The sequence below is a fragment of the Drosophila melanogaster genome, chromosome X (assembly GCF_000001215.4).
Source record: "Drosophila melanogaster chromosome X".
NCBI lineage: Eukaryota > Metazoa > Arthropoda > Insecta > Diptera > Drosophilidae > Drosophila > Drosophila melanogaster.
In genome coordinates, this window is record NC_004354.4 from 6,674,380 (window position 1) to 6,695,202 (window position 20,823).

Below are 20,823 nucleotides of genomic sequence, written 5' to 3' on the forward strand. Positions count from 1 at the left end.
CAAGCAACTGTCAGAAAAAGGCGCCAAAACCGAGCAAAGCACGCAGCTGTAAACATTCGCAAGAAACGAAAGCAATCTCGGAATTTAGCGCGCAATTCACCAGTTTGAAGCAAGAAGTGACCCAAAATGGATGTGGCAGATGCTCAGGTTGGCCAGCTGCGCGTAAAAGACGAGGTGGGCATTCGGGCCCAGAAGTTGTTTCAGGATTTCCTCGAGGAATTCAAGGAGGATGGCGAGATCAAGTACACGCGCCCAGCCGCCAGCTTGGAATCCCCGGATCGCTGCACCCTGGAGGTCAGCTTCGAGGATGTGGAGAAATACGATCAGAATCTGGCCACCGCCATTATCGAGGAGTACTACCACATCTATCCGTTCCTTTGCCAATCCGTTTCGAACTACGTTAAGGACCGGATTGGACTGAAGACCCAGAAGGATTGCTATGTGGCCTTCACGGAGGTGCCGACGCGTCACAAGGTTCGCGATCTGACCACCTCCAAAATCGGCACCCTCATCCGCATCTCCGGCCAGGTGGTGCGCACCCATCCCGTACATCCGGAGCTTGTTTCCGGCGTCTTCATGTGCCTCGATTGCCAGACGGAAATTCGGAACGTAGAGCAGCAGTTCAAGTTCACCAATCCCACCATTTGCCGCAATCCCGTGTGCTCCAATCGCAAGCGTTTCATGCTGGATGTGGAGAAGAGTCTGTTCTTGGACTTTCAAAAGATTCGCATCCAGGAGACGCAAGCCGAGCTGCCGCGTGGCTGTATTCCCCGCGCGGTGGAGATTATCCTGCGCTCGGAGCTGGTGGAGACCGTTCAGGCTGGCGATCGCTATGATTTCACGGGCACTCTGATTGTGGTGCCCGATGTGAGTGTCCTGGCCGGAGTGGGCACACGGGCGGAGAACAGTTCACGCCACAAGCCCGGCGAGGGCATGGATGGCGTCACTGGCCTAAAGGCACTGGGCATGCGAGAGCTCAACTATCGGATGGCCTTCCTTGCCTGCAGTGTTCAGGCAACGACAGCACGTTTTGGCGGCACCGATCTGCCCATGTCGGAGGTGACAGCCGAGGATATGAAGAAGCAGATGACAGATGCCGAGTGGCACAAGATCTATGAGATGTCCAAGGATCGCAATCTCTACCAGAATCTAATTAGCAGCCTCTTTCCCTCGATCTACGGCAACGATGAGGTCAAGCGGGGCATTCTTCTGCAGCAATTCGGTGGCGTTGCGAAGACCACCACCGAAAAGACATCGCTTCGTGGCGACATCAATGTGTGCATCGTTGGCGATCCCAGCACGGCCAAGTCACAGTTCCTCAAGCAGGTATCCGACTTCTCGCCGCGTGCGATCTACACCTCGGGCAAGGCATCCTCGGCAGCGGGCTTAACCGCTGCGGTTGTGCGCGACGAGGAGTCCTTTGACTTTGTCATCGAGGCGGGCGCCCTCATGTTGGCCGACAATGGCATTTGCTGCATTGACGAGTTCGATAAGATGGATCAGCGCGATCAGGTGGCCATTCACGAGGCCATGGAACAGCAGACCATATCGATTGCACGCGCCGGCGTACGAGCCACACTCAATGCGCGCACTTCGATTCTGGCCGCCGCCAATCCCATTAATGGTCGCTACGATCGCTCCAAGAGTTTGCAACAAAATATTCAGCTATCGGCACCGATTATGTCGCGATTCGATCTGTTCTTCATTCTCGTGGACGAATGCAATGAGGTGGTGGACTATGCCATTGCTCGCAAGATCGTTGATCTGCACTCGAACATCGAGGAGTCCGTGGAGCGGGCATATACGCGCGAAGAGGTCCTTCGCTATGTGACATTTGCGCGGCAATTTAAGCCGGTTATTAGCCAGGAGGCCGGACACATGCTGGTCGAGAACTATGGCCATTTGAGGCAGCGCGATACGGGCACGTCGGGCAGGAGCACCTGGAGGATAACGGTGCGTCAGCTGGAGTCCATGATTCGACTGAGCGAGGCCATGGCCAAGCTGGAGTGCTCGAATCGCGTGCTGGAGCGACACGTCAAGGAGGCCTTCCGTTTGCTCAACAAGTCCATCATTCGCGTGGAGCAACCGGATATTCATTTAGATGACGACGAGGGTCTGGACATGGACGATGGCATTCAGCACGACATCGACATGGAGAACAATGGAGCAGCGGCCAATGTGGATGAGAACAATGGTATGGACACATCCGCCAGCGGCGCCGTGCAGAAGAAGAAGTTCACGCTTTCGTTCGAGGATTACAAGAATCTGTCCACCATGCTGGTGTTGCATATGCGCGCCGAGGAGGCGCGCTGCGAGGTGGAGGGCAACGATACGGGCATCAAGCGCAGCAATGTGGTCACCTGGTATCTGGAGCAGGTGGCGGACCAAATCGAATCCGAGGATGAGTTAATTTCTCGCAAAAATCTCATCGAGAAGCTTATCGATCGCCTCATCTATCACGATCAGGTCATTATTCCGCTCAAGACATCCACGCTGAAGCCGAGAATTCAGGTACAAAAGGATTTCGTGGAGGAGGACGATCCCCTGCTGGTGGTGCATCCCAACTACGTTGTGGAGTGATCCCAGCCGATCAACAGTTTATTACTATGCCCTAAATCTAGCTGGTTAAGTTTCTGTTTCCGCGTCTTGCTTTTTTTTGCTCACCCAAACAAACAATGTATTTAGGCAGTAAGTTTATAGTTTAGAGACATTATTGAAATCCATTAAGGATTTCTTGGTTCAGTTACGTTCCAAATCATTCATGTTTTCGCCGAAATAAACGTTCATCTCAAGATTCATTTCGTTTTTTGCTGCTCATTAAGAACGGAATGAAAAATGCAACCCAACATGCGCAGTCAAAATGATAGCAAATCCATGTTTTAGCTTGGTTTCCATTCATTTTAATTGTATAGATGCGTTGATTAATTGCCTATGAAATAAAAACGAGGCGCGCAGTGCGATCGAGAGCGTGATAGATACAATCCTACTTCTCGAAGGTGTAGTGCTTGACGCCAGGGCTGGGATATTGCTTGGCGGCCACGGGGCGGTACATCTTCTTGTCATCCAGCCAGTAGTAGAGTGCCAGGCAGCCGGACATCACGCCCAGGAAGCAGGCAAAGTAGTACGCATTGCTGTAGCGTGGCGGTTCGGCCTGCGACCAGCGATCCTCGCTGTACAGATCATGATCCGCCGAGATCTGCAATGGAAATGGATCAGGGTTTGACTCTTTTTTTATGCAGCAGCTGCTGCTAGCCGTTGATGTTGGCGCTTACGGGCTCGTGTTGGTTGCGCTTGTGCTCCGGATAGTCCCAGGGATAGTACGAGTCCTTGGCCTCCACACCCAGACCGTAGCCCAATTTGGGATAATCTCCGTAGCCCAGACCATCGTCCGCATACGGTTTGTACTCCTCCGGCAACAGATAGTACTTCTTGGCCGCCGCCAGGCGCTCCTTCTCCGTCTGTGGATACGGACCCGGCTTGTAGTCCTTATTCCAGCCAGCCACTAAAACGTAAATGGCGAGAAATTCGAATTTGTAGCCATTCGGTGCATGCAAAAGTTACGTAAACAAAACAGTGGGGCAGGTTGCACTGTTGCCAGCGCAGCCCCGATTCACACTTACTGCTGCGGATCGCCTGGCGAGCCACGACGGGATTGGCGGCGCACAGCTTTTGGGCCAAGCACACGGTTTTCACAAACGCCGACATTGCAGGCTTGTTTCCACTAAAAAAAAGTTCCTCTGAAGTTACGATTCCCGAAAAAACAGCTGTTCGCCTGCGGATGGCACACAAACGATAGGATACAGTGCCGCAACGGTCTGCTATCGATAGTTGTAGTTTCAAAAAAAACAAATAGAACTATCAACAGATTTTAAATTTGTTAGCTATGGAATAGGAATTTACAGTTAGTACTAAGGTAACTAGGTGTTTCTTAAAAATGTTTAGGATTTTTGTTTCTCAATTTTTATGAACTTAGGCAGCAATCGTTACAAAGTCGATAAGAACAATCGATGGTCCGATAGCTCTCACCCGCGCATCGAGGTGCTGTTGTTGTTTTTTGTTGTTGTTGGTGTTGTTGTGGTGGGCTCGTCCGTGAAAGATCACTTGCTTGCAAACTTATTTATTAATTACCGACTAAGGAATAAGCATAGAGATGGTGCTACCATTATTGCAACGCTCCACGCTTCGCGGCGTTCAACAAATGACGAAACCCTGGGCCGCCATTGGAAGTTTGCGTCTGGTAAGGATTCCAAGTGCTGTGCAAATTGGATATATATTTTGTAGCGAGATGGCAAAAATATTTTGCCTTATGTAATGCTAGATTCGCCCATGCAGCGGCTAATAACTCCAAAATATGTTATTTTTTTGATTGTAAACAAGGCGCGGCGAGCAGAAATGCCAATGAAAAGTGCACAAATGCCGGCGTTTCGTAATCATTACACAATGGAAAGCGGAGGCGAGCGACTTCCAGGCGCTGGAACGGACGTTCCAATTGGCACACCACTGCGACCACTTGTGGACGAAACTCCAATTGGCGCGCGACTCCAATTGGAAGCCGTCGCATTGATTTTTTCACTCAATTTTCGCAAACGTTTTTTATTTTCATTTCGCACTCAAAACTCAAATCACATGATTGAAAACAAAACAAACTCACGGCGTTGAAAAAAAAAGGGAAAAGAGAGAACCATAAACTCGCGAAACGAGTTGTAATTCAAGAAATTGTGCTAGTCAGCGAATTCTTGTTTTTTTTTTTCGGCAATTGAATTAAAACCGGTTAATTATATATGGTACTAGATGAATGAACGACCACTGTAATACACTACCGATTATTCAGATAATGCTGCATATAAAACATATGTATATAAGACACTAGATAGTAGAGCTACAGTCCGGCGTAAATTCCACCCATAAATCCCGAGGAACAGCGCTGGTCACATGAATAGCACTGGAAATGCAAAAGTTCGAATCAGTCTGTTTTTATAGAATTGCTATTGCAATTATTATGCATACAATATACATATATACACAAATATAGTTCGAGATCCTCGCACTACTTTCGTGCCCCCTGCTGTGTGCACCCCATGCCCAAGTTGGGTCTTTCATATTCAGCGCCCAGTGCTCGGGCATTCAACACCTCCCACCAATTCTGCGGGAAGTTCGCTCGTTGAGAGCGCTCTTTCAAGAATCTGTTCGTTGTACACTCGGCTTTTTGGTTTTGAATCCCCCTAGCTTATCGCCTCTGCCTTTCAATGCCCGAGCACGCCTCAGTTAACATCGAGCAGCAGCCGTCGTCGAGTGGTCGTCCTCTGATTTGTTCACTCTGATTGCCATAGTCTCAATTTGGCTTCACTTACTTACTATCTGTCATATCTGCATCTGAAATGGTCTGCCCCTGTGTTTACTTACTGATAATTATAGCCATTCTTATCGGATTCATTCGCATCGACAGGCCTCCCAGGAGTTTCGCGTGGAGAGCGACACCTTTGGCGAACTGAAGGTGCCCGCGGATAAGTACTATGGCGCCCAAACGATGCGATCCCAGATCAATTTCCCCATCGGCGGAGCCACCGAACGGATGCCCGTAAGTAGTGCCCCCCACTGCCTCCATCTACGTATACATATAATTCTCACGTAAATCTTTCGAAAGTATTTAAAAGTCAGCATTGAAGGTTCAAAAAGCAGCAAGGTCTAGCTAATTACTAAGTAAAATATGGCTTAAATTAAGCTTCTATTACAGAAAGCAGAACAAATGGTGAATGCTAGTTCAATGAGTTTGTTCATTGTAATTCAGAGTCTATAGAAAGTTAAAGTCTAAAAAATGTATTAACTACATTAACATAACACACAAGTATGTTGCGTAAAGTAAAAAATAAGAAGAAAACACATTGAAAGCAACTAAAACTCTCGTTAATCCCCGCCAGAAACCCGTGGTCCAGGCCATGGGCATCCTGAAGAAGGCCGCCGCCGAGGTGAACAAGGAGTTCGGACTGGACAGCAAGGTTAGCGAGGCGATCTCGAAGGCGGCCGACGATGTGATCTCTGGCAAGCTATACGACGACCACTTCCCGCTGGTCATCTGGCAGACGGGCTCGGGCACGCAGAGCAACATGAATGTGAATGAGGTGGGCATGAGCGGTCATTTGTTTCATTTGCACTATTCTCAAATCTCCTCTAACTCTCTAACTCTCAAGGTGATCAGCAATCGTGCCATTGAGCTGCTGGGCGGCAAACTGGGCTCCAAGACGCCCGTGCATCCCAACGATCATGTGAACAAATCGCAGAGCTCCAACGATACCTTCCCCACCGCCATTCACATCTCGGTGGCGCTGGAGCTGAACAACAACCTTAAGCCGGCGATTAAGACGCTGCACGATGCGCTGCGTGCCAAGTCGGAGGAGTTCAAGGACATTATCAAGATCGGACGCACGCATACGATGGATGCGGTGCCATTGACGCTGGGCCAAGAGTTCAGCGGCTATGCCCAGCAATTGGCCTACGCCCAGGAGCGCATCGATGCCTGTCTGCCGCGCGTCTATGAGCTGGCTCTGGGCGGCACTGCTGTGGGTACGGGTCTGAACACACGCAAGGGATTCGCCGAGAAGTGCGCTGCAAAGATCGCCGAGCTGACCAGCCTGCCCTTCGTTACCGCGCCCAACAAGTTCGAGGCACTGGCTGCCCGCGATGCCATGGTGGAGGTGCATGGTGTGCTCAACACGATCGCCGTTAGCCTGATGAAGATTGCCAACGATATTCGTTTCCTTGGCTCCGGACCGCGTTGCGGTTTGGGTGAGCTCTCGCTACCGGAGAACGAGCCAGGTAGCTCCATCATGCCCGGCAAGGTGAATCCCACGCAATGCGAGTCGCTGACAATGCTCTCCGCCCAGGTGATGGGCAATCAGGTGGCGGTGACCATCGGTGGATCCAATGGGCACTTCGAGCTGAATGTATTCAAGCCCCTGATCGTGTCCAATGTGCTGCGCTCCATTCGGCTATTGTGTAAGCTACCTATTACCCACCCTTGGTGGAACGCCAAATCAATCGAATCTATTCCTTTTTGTAGCTGATGGCAGCAGGACCTTCACTGCCAACTGTGTGAATGGCATCCAGGCGAACCGCGAGAATATTGCCAAGATCATGAACGAGTCGCTCATGCTGGTGACCGCTCTGAATCCGCACATTGGTTACGACAAGGCTGCGAAAATTGCAAAGACGGCGCACAAGAATGGCACCACACTCAAGGAGGAGGCCATCAATTTGGGTTACCTGACGGAGCAGCAGTTCAACGACTGGGTGCGACCCGAACAGATGCTGGGACCCAAGTGAAGTGGAGCCAAGTAGGCCGACGACGAAATCCATCATTCAATCATCGCTGTCATCGGAATCGCAGTGTGATTTTCTAGATCAGATCGTTTTGTTGTATATGAATCGCTCGGAAACACAGAACCAATAATAATTGAAAATGCTGAAGCAAAACAATGGTCTGCATCTGGCTAGGCGCAATCTCTGGGTGGTTTGCAGTGGCCTCCGTGCCAAGGATGTAAGTACGCGACAATGGTCGCTGGCAACTCATGGCTACATGGGGCATCTTTGCAGTGCGACAGTGGCGGTAAGGGCGGCAAGGGCAAGGAGAATGGCAAGTTTCGTACGGAGAAGGACACCTTCGGGGAGCTAAAGGTGCCGGCGGACAAGCTGTACGGCGCACAGACGATGCGCTCCAAATTGAATTTTCCCATTGGCGACATAGGCGAACGTATGCCGGTAGGCAACCAACCAACCAACCAACATATTCTGGCATCTACCAAGTGCTTTGCCATAGCCAATTAATCCCCAAACTGCCCGCAGATGCCGGTGATCCAGGCCATGGGCATACTGAAGAAGGCATGTGCCGAGGTCAACAAGGATTACGGACTAGATGGCAAGGTGTCGGATGCCGTATCCTGCGCCTGCGACGATGTCATTTCCGGCAAGCTATACAAACAGGGTCACTTCCCATTGGTCATCTGGCAAACCGGTTCGGGCACCCAGACCAATATGAACACCAACGAGGTAAGATTGTTAGATAGGGCTAACGAGAGAAATGTGTATAGCTGGATGCTTCTCCTGCCCCATGCCATTGGCAAACCTACTAGGTGATCAGCAATGCGGCCATTAAGATGATGGGCGGCGAACTGGGCAGCAAGAAGCCGGTGCATCCCAACGATCATGTGAACAAGTCGCAGAGCTCCAACGACACCTTCCCCACGGCCATTCACATTTCGGTGGGCATGGAGCTGAACGAGCGGCTTGTTCCGGCGGTTACACACTTGAGGGATGCCCTCAAGTCCAAGTCGGATGAGTTCAAGGACATCATCAAGATCGGACGCACCCACTTGATGGACGCAGTTCCGCTGACTTTGGGCCAGGAATTCAGCGGTTATACACAGCAGTTGACCAACGGTCTGGAAAGGATCAAGGGCTGTCTGCCGCGCGTCTATGAGCTGGCTCTGGGCGGCACTGCTGTGGGTACGGGTCTGAACACACGCAAGGGATTCGCCGAGAAGGTGGCCAAGCGCATTTCGGAGCTAACCTGCTTGCCCTTCGTGTCGGCGCCCAACAAGTTCGAGGCACTGGCTGCCCGCGATGCCATGGTGGAGGTGCATGGTGTGCTCAACACGATCGCCGTCAGCCTGATGAAGATCGCCAACGATATCCGATTGCTGGGATCGGGTCCGCGTTGCGGTCTGGGCGAACTAATGCTGCCGGAGAACGAGCCCGGTAGCTCCATCATGCCCGGCAAGGTGAATCCCACGCAATGCGAATCAATGACCATGCTGTGTGCCCAGGTGATGGGCAATCAGGTGGCGGTGACCATCGGCGGCTCCAACGGGCACTTCGAGCTAAATGTATTCAAACCCCTGGTCGTGTCCAATGTGCTGCGCTCCATTCGCTTGTTGGGTGAGTCGGAAATGTGTTTTCCAAGTGGAAAAACATGCATACATAACCTTCTCCTCCCAGCTGATGGCAGCATGACCTTCAGCAAGAACTGCGTGGAGGGACTGCAGGCCAACAAGGAGAGGATCGACAAGATCATGAACGAGTCCTTGATGCTGGTGACCGCGCTGAATCCGCACATTGGCTATGACAAGGCCGCCCTGATCGCCAAGACGGCGCACAAGAATAAGACGACCTTGAAGGAGGAGGCACTGAAGACCGGAATTACCGAAGAGCAGTTCAAGGAGTGGGTCAATCCCAAGGAGATGCTGGGACCGAAGTGATTCGCTGTGCGGCTATTGACGATTTTGTTTTAGTTTCGTGTAATAAATTTTTGTGTGTAGCAGGATATTTCAATAGATTGTATTAATTTGTTGATTTTACGGCAGGTGAATAACGGTTTTTAGTTTTTGAATTCTCCAAATGATTCGAGTCCACACTACGCGATAGTCATTATCGATTCTAAAGATATACCGTAAGTGTGGTCACACTAACGCCTTGCTGTTTCTAAATTATTCCGTTGTTTTTATCGTAAATTCTTGCACACTTAGCTATTATTTTATAGCGAAATATAAGCAAAGCAAGCTTTTAAACAAGTGTTTATTGCGGCGCACATTTTCCGTGACAAATGAAAAGATCCAGCTGACCAGCGATTATCTAACGACCAAATCGAATCGAAACGAAACGTTGAAGTAGGCGCATTACATTAAAAATTGGCTGCCAGGCAAGTTGGAGGTCGTAAATTAATCGTTTTGTTCAGTTGAAAATAGCCCAAAATCAGTCTAGCCCACACAGATATCGAAAAAGGCGATATATCTTTGGATAATCATTGCAAAAATAAACCCTTTCGATTCGACGATTTCGCCTTGTAGTTCTGCCACCACCGCCCCCACACTTCGCCCCGCAGCTGCACCACAACCACCACCACCCACAAACAGAAAATTTATTTGCGACGCAAAAACAAAACAATCGAATCGAAACGAACCGAACCGAAACGAAACGACAGCAGCTGTTTGGTTATAAATCGGCGCTATCGATCGCACACATGAGCAAAATTGGCGGAGAAGAAGAGGAAGCAGCAGCAAGAGTTAAGCACCACAAATCTTAAAGAATAGGTAAAAATTAAAAATTAAATTAATAGATGACAGACCGTTTAAGGTGCTTCATTCAGTTGCAGGCACTAGGAGCCGAGGTCTTTGCGGGCCGAAAGATGTCTGTGAGACTGCTGACCGTGCGACTGATCAAACATGGTCGCTACATTTTGCGCAGCTATTGTAAACGTGATATACACGCCAACATTTTGGACCAGAATCAATTGAAGACAAGAAGCAAGCGAGGCTTTCCCCTACCCTCCACCGCTGCCAATGTGCTGCGGGTAAGTCAAGCTAAACGGATGATCAAGGCATGTCCAATTAACCCGCATCCAATCTCTTCGCCAGACAACGCCCCAGCAGGCGGCCAAATCGGTGGTCAATGTAGTGCCCCGCACCATCAACTCCCCGTCGGGATCACCGTTTAATGGCAGCGGCAGTAGCCCCACCAGCAGCAGTGGAATCTTCCGAGTGGGCCAGCATGCGCGCAAATTGTTCATCGACAACATCCTCAGCCGGGTGACCACCACCTACTCGGAGGATCTGCGCCAGCGCGCTACCCGCAAGCTATTCTTTGGCGATTCAGCGCCCTTCTTCGCCCTGATTGGCGTTAGTCTGGCCTCCGGATCGGGTGTGCTCAGCAAGGAGGATGAACTGGAGGGCGTGTGCTGGGAGATTCGGGAGGCAGCTAGCCGGCTGCAGAACGCCTGGAATCACGACGAGATCTCCGATACGCTAGACAGCAAGTTCACCATCGATGACTTGGAAATCGGTCCGCCCATAGCCAAAGGTTGTGCCGCTGTCGTCTATGCAGCGGATTTCAAGAAAGATGTTGCCTCGGATGGTGCATCCCTGCATACCGATGCGCAGCCGCAGGCAACGCCAGCCTTTGCGCCGAATAGCTGGAGTACCCACGAGATGATGTCGCCGCTGCAGAACATGTCGCGCTTTGTTCACAACTTTGGCGGCTCTGTGGACAACGTCTTCCACTACAGCCAGCCATCTGCGGCCAGTGATTTCGTGGGCGCCCAGTCGAGGGAACAGGACCAGCGGCACCACGAGCAACAGCAGCATCAGAATCAGGAACAAGAGCAGCATCAGAACCAGGAGCCCAGCAGCAGTGCCTTCAATGTGGTAAATATGTAAGCTTAAATCTGCATGGCAACTTGCCATCACGCTCTTTGCTTTAACTTGCAGACTTCTCCAGCGAATTCAAACATCAACAGCTCTGTGGACAGTTATCCACTGGCACTCAAAATGATGTTCAACTACGACATCCAGAGCAACGCTCTGTCCATACTGCGTGCCATGTACAAGGAGACGGTACCGGCACGCCAGCGCGGCATGAATGAGGCCGCCGATGAGTGGGAACGTTTGCTGCAGAATCAAACTGTTCACCTGCCGCGGCATCCGAACATTGTCTGTATGTTTGGCTTCTTTTGCGACGAGGTGCGCAACTTTCCCGATGGCCATCTCCTGTATCCGGTGGCGCAGCCGCAACGCATCAATCCACAGGGCTATGGCCGCAATATGTCGCTGTATCTGCTGATGAAACGCTACGATCACAGTCTTCGCGGCCTGCTCGATAGCCAGGATCTGAGCACGCGCAATCGCATCCTGCTGCTGGCTCAAATGCTCGAGGCTGTCAACCATTTGAGCCGTCACGGCGTTGCCCATCGTGACCTAAAGTCTGATAATGTGCTAATCGAGCTGCAGGACGATGCGGCGCCGGTGCTAGTGCTCTCCGACTTTGGCTGTTGTCTGGCGGACAAGGTGCATGGCCTGCGCCTGCCGTACGTTTCGCACGACGTCGACAAGGGCGGCAATGCGGCGTTGATGGCGCCAGAGATCTTCAATACGATGCCCGGTCCGTTTGCCGTACTCAATTATGGCAAGGCCGATCTGTGGGCTTGCGGTGCCCTGGCTTACGAAATCTTTGGCAACCGCAATCCGTTCTATTCGAGCAGCGGTGGGATGGCGCGCGAACGCGGTGAGATGACGCTTTCGCTGAGGAACAGCGATTACCGACAGGACCAATTGCCGCCAATGAGCGATGCTTGCCCGCCGCTGCTGCAACAGCTGGTCTACAACATCCTCAATCCCAACCCGTCCAAGCGGGTCAGTCCGGATATTGCGGCAAATGTGGTGCAGCTGTTCCTCTGGGCCCCATCCAATTGGCTTAAGGCGGGCGGCATGCCCAACAGTCCGGAGGTGGGTCGCAGTGTTTGATACCACATCAGCATCCTTTTAAGCTAATTATGATTTTTTTTTACAGATCCTACAGTGGCTCCTTTCGCTGACCACTAAGATTATGTGCGAGGGTCGTCCACAGATGGGCGCCGGATTGATGCCAGTGGCCAGCTGTGGCAATAGGCGCGCCTATGTGGAGTACCTGCTCATATGCAGCTTTCTGGCACGCGCCCGGCTGCGTCGCATTCGCGGCGCCCTCAACTGGATCCAGAATGTGGTGGCGTAGGAGAAAAGCCTTCTACTTGTTACTCTGAGAAAATCAAATGGAAAAGCGTGTGATACCTATATTTTACATATGTATTTATAAATGAAATCAAAATTAACGCCAAAAGCACGCCTCCGGTACAATAATTATTGACCCTCCTGATCTTTCTGATTCTTCAGCTTCTGCATTTTCGCCACCAGCGCCTCCTGTTTGACCAAACTCCTGTCGAGCTTTTCCATCACCTGCCTGATCATAATTTGGAGTTCCGCAAGATGTTTCTCCCAGGCCACATTCTGCTCCTCCAGCTCGATAAGCTTATAGAGATTGGCCTCGTTTGAGTCTTCGATGTTGTCTATAGCCTGATCCAGGCTATCCTCGGCGTCCAACTTGTTTGGATTTTGTGGGGGATGCTGTGCGGAGTAGAATGAGGAGTTTATAAAGTTAGCAGGATCTCTACGTTTAGTACTTACCATAACTAAACAGTTCAAGTTCATTCACTTCTCTGAATTCGCAAACTTCGAATGAAAATGCGCTGACAGAACTTACGATAACCGCACCAGGGCTGAGCCGATTGCATGCGTTATCGATATCGCCTGCCAGGGATGTTGGCAGTTTAAAATTAGTTTTGGAAAACTTAGGATATCCCAAATGCCATGAACAATTCTGTTTTTTCCGCAAACTATTATACAAACTATAGATAGTTGAAAAACATAAGCCAGCAAATGTTTATTTTTCTTTTAGTTTTTAGTCACATAACATAATATACAGATATCGAATTCATTTGTTAATATCCACGCGACTCACACACAACGTGTGATCATAAAAGGAGCAAGTGGCCATGGTCAAGGACGCATCGTCCTTGTTTCTCCATGGTGCCCAATCGGCCCCGTAGCAGATGCTCTTATGCTCCTCATAGGCGCCCAGTAAACTCAGGCCAGGTGCCGCGACATCCAGCTGCACCACGCTAAAGTTGGTGTACATGCAGGCGGCCAGGATGAGATCGGGCTGGGCAGGATGCGGCTTCAGCCTCCAGATGCCTCCGCTCAAGTCCAGTTCCGCCAGTGATCGCTTCATCGATCTGGTGTCGAAGAGACGCAACTGCTCATCATAGCTACCCGTGAGCAGATGGTTTTCGTGCCGCGGATGACTTAGCAGACAGGTGACTCCAGCCATGTGCGCCCGGTTGGTCCACGCACGCTGCTTGGTGCGCAGATCGTGGGCCATGAGCAGCATATCGTCGCCACCACTGTACAGAATGTGCGGTGACCAACGATCAAAGGCACAGGTCCAAGCCTCAAAGCCATGGGACAACCACGACCGTTCGCGGATTATCTCACCCTGTGATGAGTAGCTCAATAGATTTAGGCCGCCTTTGGAATCGGAGATGGCCAGTCGGATGTGCTGCCCGTCATGTTGCCAGTCTAGGGCCAGCGCCAATGGCGCTTCCTCCGACGAATCCTGCTCCGCCAGGCTAAAACACGTACGCCTCTGCAGTAGCTTCGCATCCTGGAGAAACTCGTACAATTCCATCTGGCCTAAAGAGTTGACCGTGGCCAGGTGGGGATTACACTCACTGCTCCAGGCCGGCAGCCACTTCATGTCGAGAATGGCAGACGTTTCGATGCACTGTAGCCGCTCCAGGCGGCAGTTTTCCTCTTCAAACTGGTATAAATAAACGCGACCCTTGCGTGGACGCTTGGCTGAAGTCTCCGCCGCCGGCTCGTCCTCCTCCTGGACCAACTGATAGGTGCCGCAGGCAAAGAAACCCGTTGCCGCATCATCGTGTGTCAGCCACTCCACAGAATCTGCCGAATATTCCGTATCCTCGCTGTGGAGCGTTGTAAACATGTTTATGAAAAGATGTTATCAGCAATCGATAACCGATAGCCACTAGCTGACCATCTGTCCCATACATCGCTGCCAATCGACCGTGTTGTTTTGTTCTTATTAGATTTATTTGTTATTTTGGGCTTCTACTGATAAAAATCTGCAAGACAAACAGTAAAACGAAGAATAATCTAGGAGTGGAAAACAGATTTTTTGCAAATCAATAGAAAATTGCCAAACCAATAAAAATGTGAAAAAATATGAACACATTTTTAAAAAGTTAATTATGATTTTTATACAGATCCTCCAGAGCTTTTCCATCACCTGCACGCTGACAACCACTACCGTAATGAGTAGGAATAGAAAGAAAGAAAGGCTGCCTTTGGAAAAAATTTCCAGCGGATGTGGTGCGCGTCATGCGCGTCATGTGCGCGCCAGACGTGCAACATGCAAAAACACGTTCGCCTCTGCATTTGCTATCGATAACCGATAGCCACTGGCTGACCACACATACATCCCATACACCGCTGCCATTGACCGTTTTGTTTCGATCTTATTAGATTTATTTGTTATTTTGGGTTTTTTTTTTGCTTTTTTTTTGCTAATTTAAAAAATTAATAGTTAATACATACAACTACTTAGTGCTCTGTTTACGCGCTACATATTCTGGATTAGGTTTAGTTGGATCTCCACCATCGATCGTAGTTATCTTTTTATTTTAGCTGCATTTCTTCGATTTTCAGTGGCTTTCGGGGCGTCACAGTGTTTCATTTCATTTAGCTTTCTGGGTTTCCGGTGGACTTTTGTGCCTGCCAGGCATCCGTATTGCACTTGATCCTTGATCTCCGCTTACTCTGACTTTTTACAAAATCTACCATTGAAGTACATTAACACTTTAAAAAACAGATTAAAAAAAAATATACGCTTATTGATAACTATAGACAATCCCTACTGTTCGCAGATATCTCCATCGTTTGTGCGTCCAACGCCTGATATTCCGGCGGAAATGGAGGCCTGGCTAGCACGTCATCCACACATATCCCTTCTAGCGATTGGTGCTGCGACTGTGACGCCTCCGCGAACCTCATTTGGTCTTCATCACAATGATTGGCTCGAGTATCTTTAGCATGTCATTGTTTTCGGGTGCTCCCGTTCCACTGCCGCCGCCAGAACCAGCAGCTCCTCCTCCGCCTCCACCGCCGGCTGCATTTGCATAATCCTTGACCGTCTGCAGTTTACTGAAGCCAGGATGCTGCTGCTGATGGAGCTGCTGCTGCTGGTGCTGACTGATGGTCACCAGGCGGTGCTGCTGGTTCAACACAATCGCCTCGTGATGCGGATGCGGCACCAAATGTTGCTGCTGAAGGCTGCCGGCAATCTGCTGCAGCTCATGCTGCTGCAATTGCAGCGCCGGCAACTGTTCGTGATCGTTGGAGCCATCGCCACCGCCCAATGGTGAATCGTCGTTGTCGGCCTTCACCACCGAAACGAAGCCACCATCACTGCCCGTGCCAGTGACCGAAACGGCTTCACTTTCGTACATATGATGCTCGGCACTGGTGTCATCGTCCTGGCACTCATCTTCTTCCTCGGTTTTGGCACGGAACTCGGTGCTGGTGGCGCTGCTGCTGCGCGGCGTGTGGCTGCGCATGCGTCGCATTCGCGCATATTCCGCCTGCTTGGACAGTCGCTCCTTGCGCTCGTCCGTATTCTCGGTGGCTCGGATCTGGGCCCGCTTCAGTCGTGCCCGTTCGCTCAGCTTCTGTAGACGCGTGGCCCGCTGCTCGGGCGTCTCATTGGCACGCACCGCTCGCTGGTGTGCGGCCATCTTGTCCAAACGTATTCGCTTCTCCTCCTCCGTCTCGTATTTGTTAGCACCGCTGCGTCGCGGCGTCAACACTGGCGTTCGACTGTCGCCATCGGCCGTGGAATGTACATGAATCTGGCTGAGCTCCTGATGATGTTGCTGCGATGCCTGCGACAGTGGCCTGCCGCGACGCGGCGTACTGGTGGCCAGCTGCGGTGCGGACAGCATCTGATTGAGCTCCTGCTCCAGCAGACTGTTCACCTTTAGCTGCTCCTCGCTGGGCAACGGATTCTTTCGCGGCCTGCCCCTGCCAACAGGTGTGGTCACAATTTGTGGCGCCGCCGCCGACGACGCGCCTGTCTGTTGTTGCTCCTGCTGTCCCAATCCAGTGACCGTTAGCGTTGGATTCGCCGCCAGTATGTTATACTGTCCGGGACTATTGCCACCACTGGCGTTGGCAAAGTTGACGGGCGTAAACGGCGGCGGCACTGCATTCGGCCCGATGCCAATCTGGAAGCCATTGTGGTACATTGGATAGTAGGCGGTGGTGGTTGTACCGCCGGCGCCCGTTGTTGTACCCGCCGTTACCACGCCCACGTGTCCGACATTGGTGGTACTGGTGGTGCTGTTGCCGCTGCTGGTGGTGTTAGGGAAGGTGGCCAGGTAGGGGAATTGATTATACAGCTGCTGCGCCTGGCCGGGCGTCGCCTTAAGCAGCTTCTGTTCCCCGCTGGCCGTCGTCACGATCACCTTGGTCTCGTTGTGGCCGAGGCTAACAGACCCGCTGTTATCATTGCCGCCCGCTGATACCGTAGCATCGTTGTCCGACTGCAAGAAGGGATAGAAGGGATTGGCAAGCCAACGGGTGAGTCGGTTTGATTCTGCGGGTTATGGGACTATCGGTTTGGAATTCTGGTATAAATCTTAATCTTCGCAATCACAGCAATCTTCGGTAATTGAATTTTACAAATCATTGCAACCTAATTTCGTAATTTGAGTGATAAGATTGATTGATGTGATTGAAGGTGGTCTTATAGATTGGTTTTCGAAAAGAACCGAGTGCGAGTGATAGAGCGAAAGGGATAGATGGAGGACACACACACACACACACACGAACGCACACCTGTACAAGGGAATTAAAACCACTTTTTGTTTGTTTCTGGTTGGTAAAAGTATTTTGTTCTTAGGTTCAAGATTTACATTGCTACATATATCTACACTCTATACGATTGATTAATTCATTTGCTTCTGACCAAAAAAAAGAACTAACACAAGTAATATGAACAACGAACAATAATGTTAACTGAAATAAACTTATACGATTTTCGCTTTTGATCAAAAGAGGAGTTAAAATGCGGGTAAGGCAACGCGCAAAAAAAAAGAGAGGTCCATTGGCCGCTTCTTCTGCCAATTTCCATTGAATTCTATATATTTTCAAAATTCCTACTTTCCGGTTTCAAGCATTTTCCTTTGAGGCAGTTGATTTCGCCAACTGCAAGGAAAATATTTGAAATTTACGAGTATTGGCAATTGTTTGATATTTTACCAGCGCTACGAATTTGTATTCGATTCCAAATTCCTCTGCAACTGTAAAAATCATTTATTGTTATTATTCAGGAATCAAGCTAAATTAGGCTAATCATGTTTTGATTTTACGTTTACTGGAAGTAGATAGTGCCCTTTTTTTCTAATACCGATTAGATTTCAAATAAATAGTGTTTCTAGATAACAAATTACATTGATGGATTCATGGGCAAGATGAGGTTCCTGGAGGATGCCAAACTTTAGTTTTGCTGCGTTACTTTGTGTGTGTGTGCGTGATTTAGTTGCTATCGCCGATCATTCTTGCTATCTACTACGCCTACTGCATACGCACCTGAAGTTCCTGCTTCTTGGCAGCATATTTGTGCGGGTAGAGTTCCAGCTGGCCACCGGCGATGCTGAAGTGCGGCACATGGGCCTGGAGCAGCTTTGCGGTGCCCTTGCCACCCTCATCGCCATAGATCTGCTGCACAAAGATGCTGCCCGGCTCGGTGCCCTCGAGCAGAGCAGCCGTAACCTGTTGCTGCTGCTGTCCGGTGATGGTGTATCGCTGATGCTGCTGCTGCAGCTGCTGCTGTGTAATCTGCTGCTGCTGCGGCGTCTGTGGCTCCTGCTTCAGTTGCATGGGTGGACGTAGGGAGCCGGGCGCCAGAAACATGCCCTGTCCCATATACTCCACTCCGGCCAGGGCCTGGTGTTGCTGATAGGCGGCTGCTGTCACCAGATGCTGCTGATCCTCCGCGGGCTGCGGGGTGCCTGCCTCGTCCGTTGTCGTCGTCGTCGCTGTGGTGGTCGCCTGGTTTAGATTGATAGTGTGTTCGTTAGTACAATTGGCTGCCGCCGCTGCTGCGGCTGCTGCTGCAACAGCCAGCACCTGCTGCTGTTGTTGCTGCTGCTGTTGTTGCTGCTGTTGCTGCTGCTGCTGCTGGTGGTGGTGCTGCTGGTCCGTTGACGACGAGGAGGATGTCGGCGTTGAGACGACCACCGACGACGAACCACCGTGCACCACAACATGCTTCAGTACCTTCTTCTTTTCTCTGACCTTTTTGGCATAATCGTTCAGCTTTCTCAGTCTTTCCTTCCGCTCCTCCGGTGACTCATTGGCGATCCTTTGGCGCGCCCTTGCCGCCATTTCTGCCAGCCGGAGCTTTCGCTGATCGTTCGTCTCGCTGGCGCGATACATGCGCATCCTTTCGGCCAATTTGGCCAGCCGTTTGGCCCTCTGGTCCGGCGACTCCATGGCCCGGCGTAGCCGTTGCCTGGCCGCATTCCTCACTAGCCGCATGGCCCGCTCTATGTCGGATTCATTCTGGCGTCTCTGGCGATTGGCTTCTGCATTCCGGAGTAGTCGCTTGCGATACTCCTCCTCGCTCTCGCGCTGCCGGCGTTCCCGCATCCTTTCAGCATTTCTGGCCAGACGGCGCTGGCGTGCCTCGGGGCTCTCGTTCCACCTCTGCTGGTGGCCAGTGGTGGAGGCACCTGTTATGGATGCGGAACTGGCACTGCTGGTGGGTCCCAATGGAGTGGGTGGCTGCTGCGATTGCTGCTGCTGCAATTGCTGTTGCTTCAGTGGTGCATAAAGCTGGAGATGCTGTTGCTGGAACTGCAGTTGATCCTGTTGCTGCTGGTGAAGATGTTGCTGCTGGAACTGTTGCTGTTGTTGCTGATGCTGCTGCTGCTGTTGTTGATGTTGCTGCTGTACGTGCTGCTGCTGTTGTTGCTGCTGTTGCAATTGCAGCTGGTGATGCGAGGAGAGTGGTACCAACAAAGCTGAGGGATGCTCGATGAGCAGGCGGGCATTGGAGCCATTGATGGCCAGCACATGGGTGGCGTACTGCTGCTGATCAAGTGAGGGCTCTATTTTTATCCCATTGGGATCTGGTTCCATTCTTGGTCAAAAGCCGGGGCAACAACAATCGAAATTGTCGTCTATCGGGGCTCCAAAAGTGTACTGTTTGTTATGTATATATATATATTTATATATATATTTATAGATATATATCTATATATGTGTATATAGACGATGGGTATTTGGTTATCGAAAGGATGAGCGCAGTCCTTCCGATTGTTTCGATAACATCTAGGGGCCGCGCTCTTGCTCGCCCCCTCTCTTTCGCACGCTCTGGGCCGTCTCCCGCTCTTTTTTTCGTCCGCTGCTCCTTGGCGTTTCCTCTTTGTGTTTGTTTTGTTTCGCTTTTTGCTTACTAGTAGTTATATAAAGAATATGTGTGTGCTGGCGCCGTTTCTCTCTCGCACTCTATTTTTGCGGCGATCACTCCGCTATTGTTATTGTGGTCCTCGGGCATTTCTTTCGTTCCCTTTTTGGCTATGAGCGGTATTCTTCTTCTCCATTTTTAGCATTATGCACTTTATTACCGTTCGTATTTGGCCATTACAATTTTTCGTGCGTTTTCATAAAAGCGTGCTTCTTCTTGCGAGTCAGTGACAATTGGCGCCGCCGCCGCGCTGCTTCTGCGCTGCCAATCGATTTTTCACATGATTATACACACACACCCATGCAGCCGCCGTCCGCACACACAAGCACGCACTGCTAAACACACACACACACACGCGCAACGAAGCAATACGCAACGTACGTGTGTGCGAGTTTTTTTCCGCTCCTTATTTTGCTTTTTGCACAAACCTTAACCCTTTGATTTGTAATTCCATTTATTCGCCGTGCTGCGGTGCATCCAGGCGCCTTTTCTCTTGGTGGGTTAAAAGGATGTTCTGTGGCGGCGCAGCGTTAACTTAACTACCGGGAATTTTCCACATAGCTGGGACCAGCGTATATCTGCCACTTCCGATCGCACCGTAATGTCATTAACTTGAAGTATGCGTACTTGTTCGCAATCCGTGGTACTGTATCTTTAATTTAATTTAATTCATCTTATTTCAGTTGTTTTCATTTCAACAATCGTTCTGTTCACAGTAGGGATGGTAAAAAGTATCGATACATCGATAGTTGAGCAGGCTGTCGATTCATTGGAAAATGCAACTGATTAACCGATGTTCCGCTTGAAATATCGCCCGGGTTTATTTTACAATTTGGAAATTAGTCTTGCAGGCAGATAATATTTATATTATTATTTGGCTGCAGTTTTGCAGTACCATATTACAGAATATATGTACTA

The 20,823-nt window shown here is 50.5% G+C and overlaps 8 protein-coding genes across 23 annotated transcripts; 4 read left to right on the forward strand and 4 right to left on the reverse strand.

Moving 5' to 3' along the window:
- Positions 1–7: 7 nt before the first annotated feature.
- On the forward strand, positions 8–2,797 carry Mcm6 (Minichromosome maintenance 6). Its single transcript, NM_078510.3, has one exon. The coding sequence runs from the start codon at positions 127–129 to the stop codon at positions 2,578–2,580; it is 2,454 nt and encodes an 817-aa protein (NP_511065.1). The 5' UTR covers positions 8–126; the 3' UTR covers positions 2,581–2,797.
- Positions 2,798–2,882: 85 nt separating this feature from the next.
- ND-ASHI (NADH dehydrogenase (ubiquinone) ASHI subunit) lies at positions 2,883–4,739 on the reverse strand. Of its 3 annotated transcripts, NM_132110.2 has the most exons (4): positions 4,161–4,739; positions 3,621–3,818; positions 3,273–3,502; positions 2,883–3,196 (listed from the first exon to the last, which is right to left on the reverse strand). In NM_132110.2, exons 2-4 carry the CDS (start codon positions 3,703–3,705, stop codon positions 2,984–2,986), a joined length of 528 nt encoding a protein of 175 aa, NP_572338.1. In that variant the 5' UTR covers positions 3,706–3,818; positions 4,161–4,739; the 3' UTR covers positions 2,883–2,983. The 3 variants fall into 3 exon arrangements, with proteins under 3 accessions (NP_572338.1, NP_001027048.1, NP_001284951.1); NM_001031877.2 differs by lacking the exon at positions 4,161–4,739 and having other exon boundaries at positions 3,621–3,881; NM_001298022.1 differs by lacking the exon at positions 4,161–4,739 and having other exon boundaries at positions 3,621–3,782.
- On the forward strand, positions 4,045–7,466 carry Fum1 (Fumarase 1). Of its 2 annotated transcripts, none has more exons than NM_132111.3 (5): positions 4,045–4,237; positions 5,447–5,578; positions 5,919–6,119; positions 6,189–6,993; positions 7,058–7,466. In NM_132111.3, the coding sequence occupies exons 1-5, from the start codon at positions 4,151–4,153 to the stop codon at positions 7,318–7,320; spliced, it is 1,488 nt and encodes a 495-aa protein (NP_572339.1). In that variant the 5' UTR covers positions 4,045–4,150; the 3' UTR covers positions 7,321–7,466. The 2 variants fall into 2 exon arrangements, with proteins under 2 accessions (NP_572339.1, NP_727108.1); NM_167081.3 differs by lacking the exon at positions 4,045–4,237 and adding an exon at positions 5,261–5,381.
- On the forward strand, positions 7,388–9,317 carry Fum2 (Fumarase 2). The gene is made up of 5 exons (NM_167082.4): positions 7,388–7,534; positions 7,591–7,755; positions 7,840–8,043; positions 8,127–8,931; positions 8,992–9,317. Exons 1-5 carry the CDS (start codon positions 7,457–7,459, stop codon positions 9,249–9,251), a joined length of 1,512 nt encoding a protein of 503 aa, NP_727109.2. The 5' UTR covers positions 7,388–7,456; the 3' UTR covers positions 9,252–9,317.
- Positions 9,318–9,418: 101 nt separating this feature from the next.
- Positions 9,419–12,923, forward strand: Pink1 (PTEN-induced putative kinase 1). 9 transcript variants are annotated; one of them, NM_001031878.2, is made up of 6 exons: positions 9,419–9,442; positions 9,519–10,082; positions 10,139–10,342; positions 10,407–11,192; positions 11,256–12,269; positions 12,334–12,635. In NM_001031878.2, exons 3-6 carry the CDS (start codon positions 10,178–10,180, stop codon positions 12,532–12,534), a joined length of 2,166 nt encoding a protein of 721 aa, NP_001027049.1. In that variant the 5' UTR covers positions 9,419–9,442; positions 9,519–10,082; positions 10,139–10,177; the 3' UTR covers positions 12,535–12,635. The 9 variants fall into 9 exon arrangements, with proteins under 9 accessions (NP_001027049.1, NP_001027051.1, NP_001027052.1 ...); NM_001031880.3 differs by lacking the exon at positions 9,419–9,442 and having other exon boundaries at positions 9,462–9,691; positions 9,749–10,082; positions 12,334–12,923; NM_001031881.3 differs by lacking the exon at positions 9,419–9,442 and having other exon boundaries at positions 9,462–9,691; positions 9,749–10,082; positions 10,145–10,342.
- On the reverse strand, positions 12,584–13,041 carry CG44303 (uncharacterized protein). Its single transcript, NM_001298024.1, has 2 exons — positions 12,984–13,041; positions 12,584–12,923 (listed from the first exon to the last, which is right to left on the reverse strand). Exons 1-2 carry the CDS (start codon positions 12,984–12,986, stop codon positions 12,660–12,662), a joined length of 267 nt encoding a protein of 88 aa, NP_001284953.1. The 5' UTR covers positions 12,987–13,041; the 3' UTR covers positions 12,584–12,659.
- Positions 13,042–13,216: 175 nt separating this feature from the next.
- Positions 13,217–14,395, reverse strand: CG3184 (uncharacterized protein). The gene has a single exon (NM_132113.4). The coding sequence runs from the start codon at positions 14,359–14,361 to the stop codon at positions 13,291–13,293; it is 1,071 nt and encodes a 356-aa protein (NP_572341.1). The 5' UTR covers positions 14,362–14,395; the 3' UTR covers positions 13,217–13,290.
- A 521-nt stretch (positions 14,396–14,916) lies between these two features.
- Positions 14,917–20,628, reverse strand: CG14442 (uncharacterized protein). 5 transcript variants are annotated; one of them, NM_001298027.1, is made up of 3 exons: positions 18,714–20,628; positions 18,024–18,485; positions 14,941–16,975 (listed from the first exon to the last, which is right to left on the reverse strand). In NM_001298027.1, exons 1-3 carry the CDS (start codon positions 19,575–19,577, stop codon positions 15,425–15,427), a joined length of 2,877 nt encoding a protein of 958 aa, NP_001284956.1. In that variant the 5' UTR covers positions 19,578–20,628; the 3' UTR covers positions 14,941–15,424. The 5 variants fall into 5 exon arrangements, with proteins under 5 accessions (NP_572342.1, NP_001284956.1, NP_001284954.1 ...); NM_001298025.1 differs by having other exon boundaries at positions 18,564–20,628; NM_001169210.2 differs by having other exon boundaries at positions 18,732–20,622.
- Between the last annotated feature and the right edge of the window lie 195 nt (positions 20,629–20,823).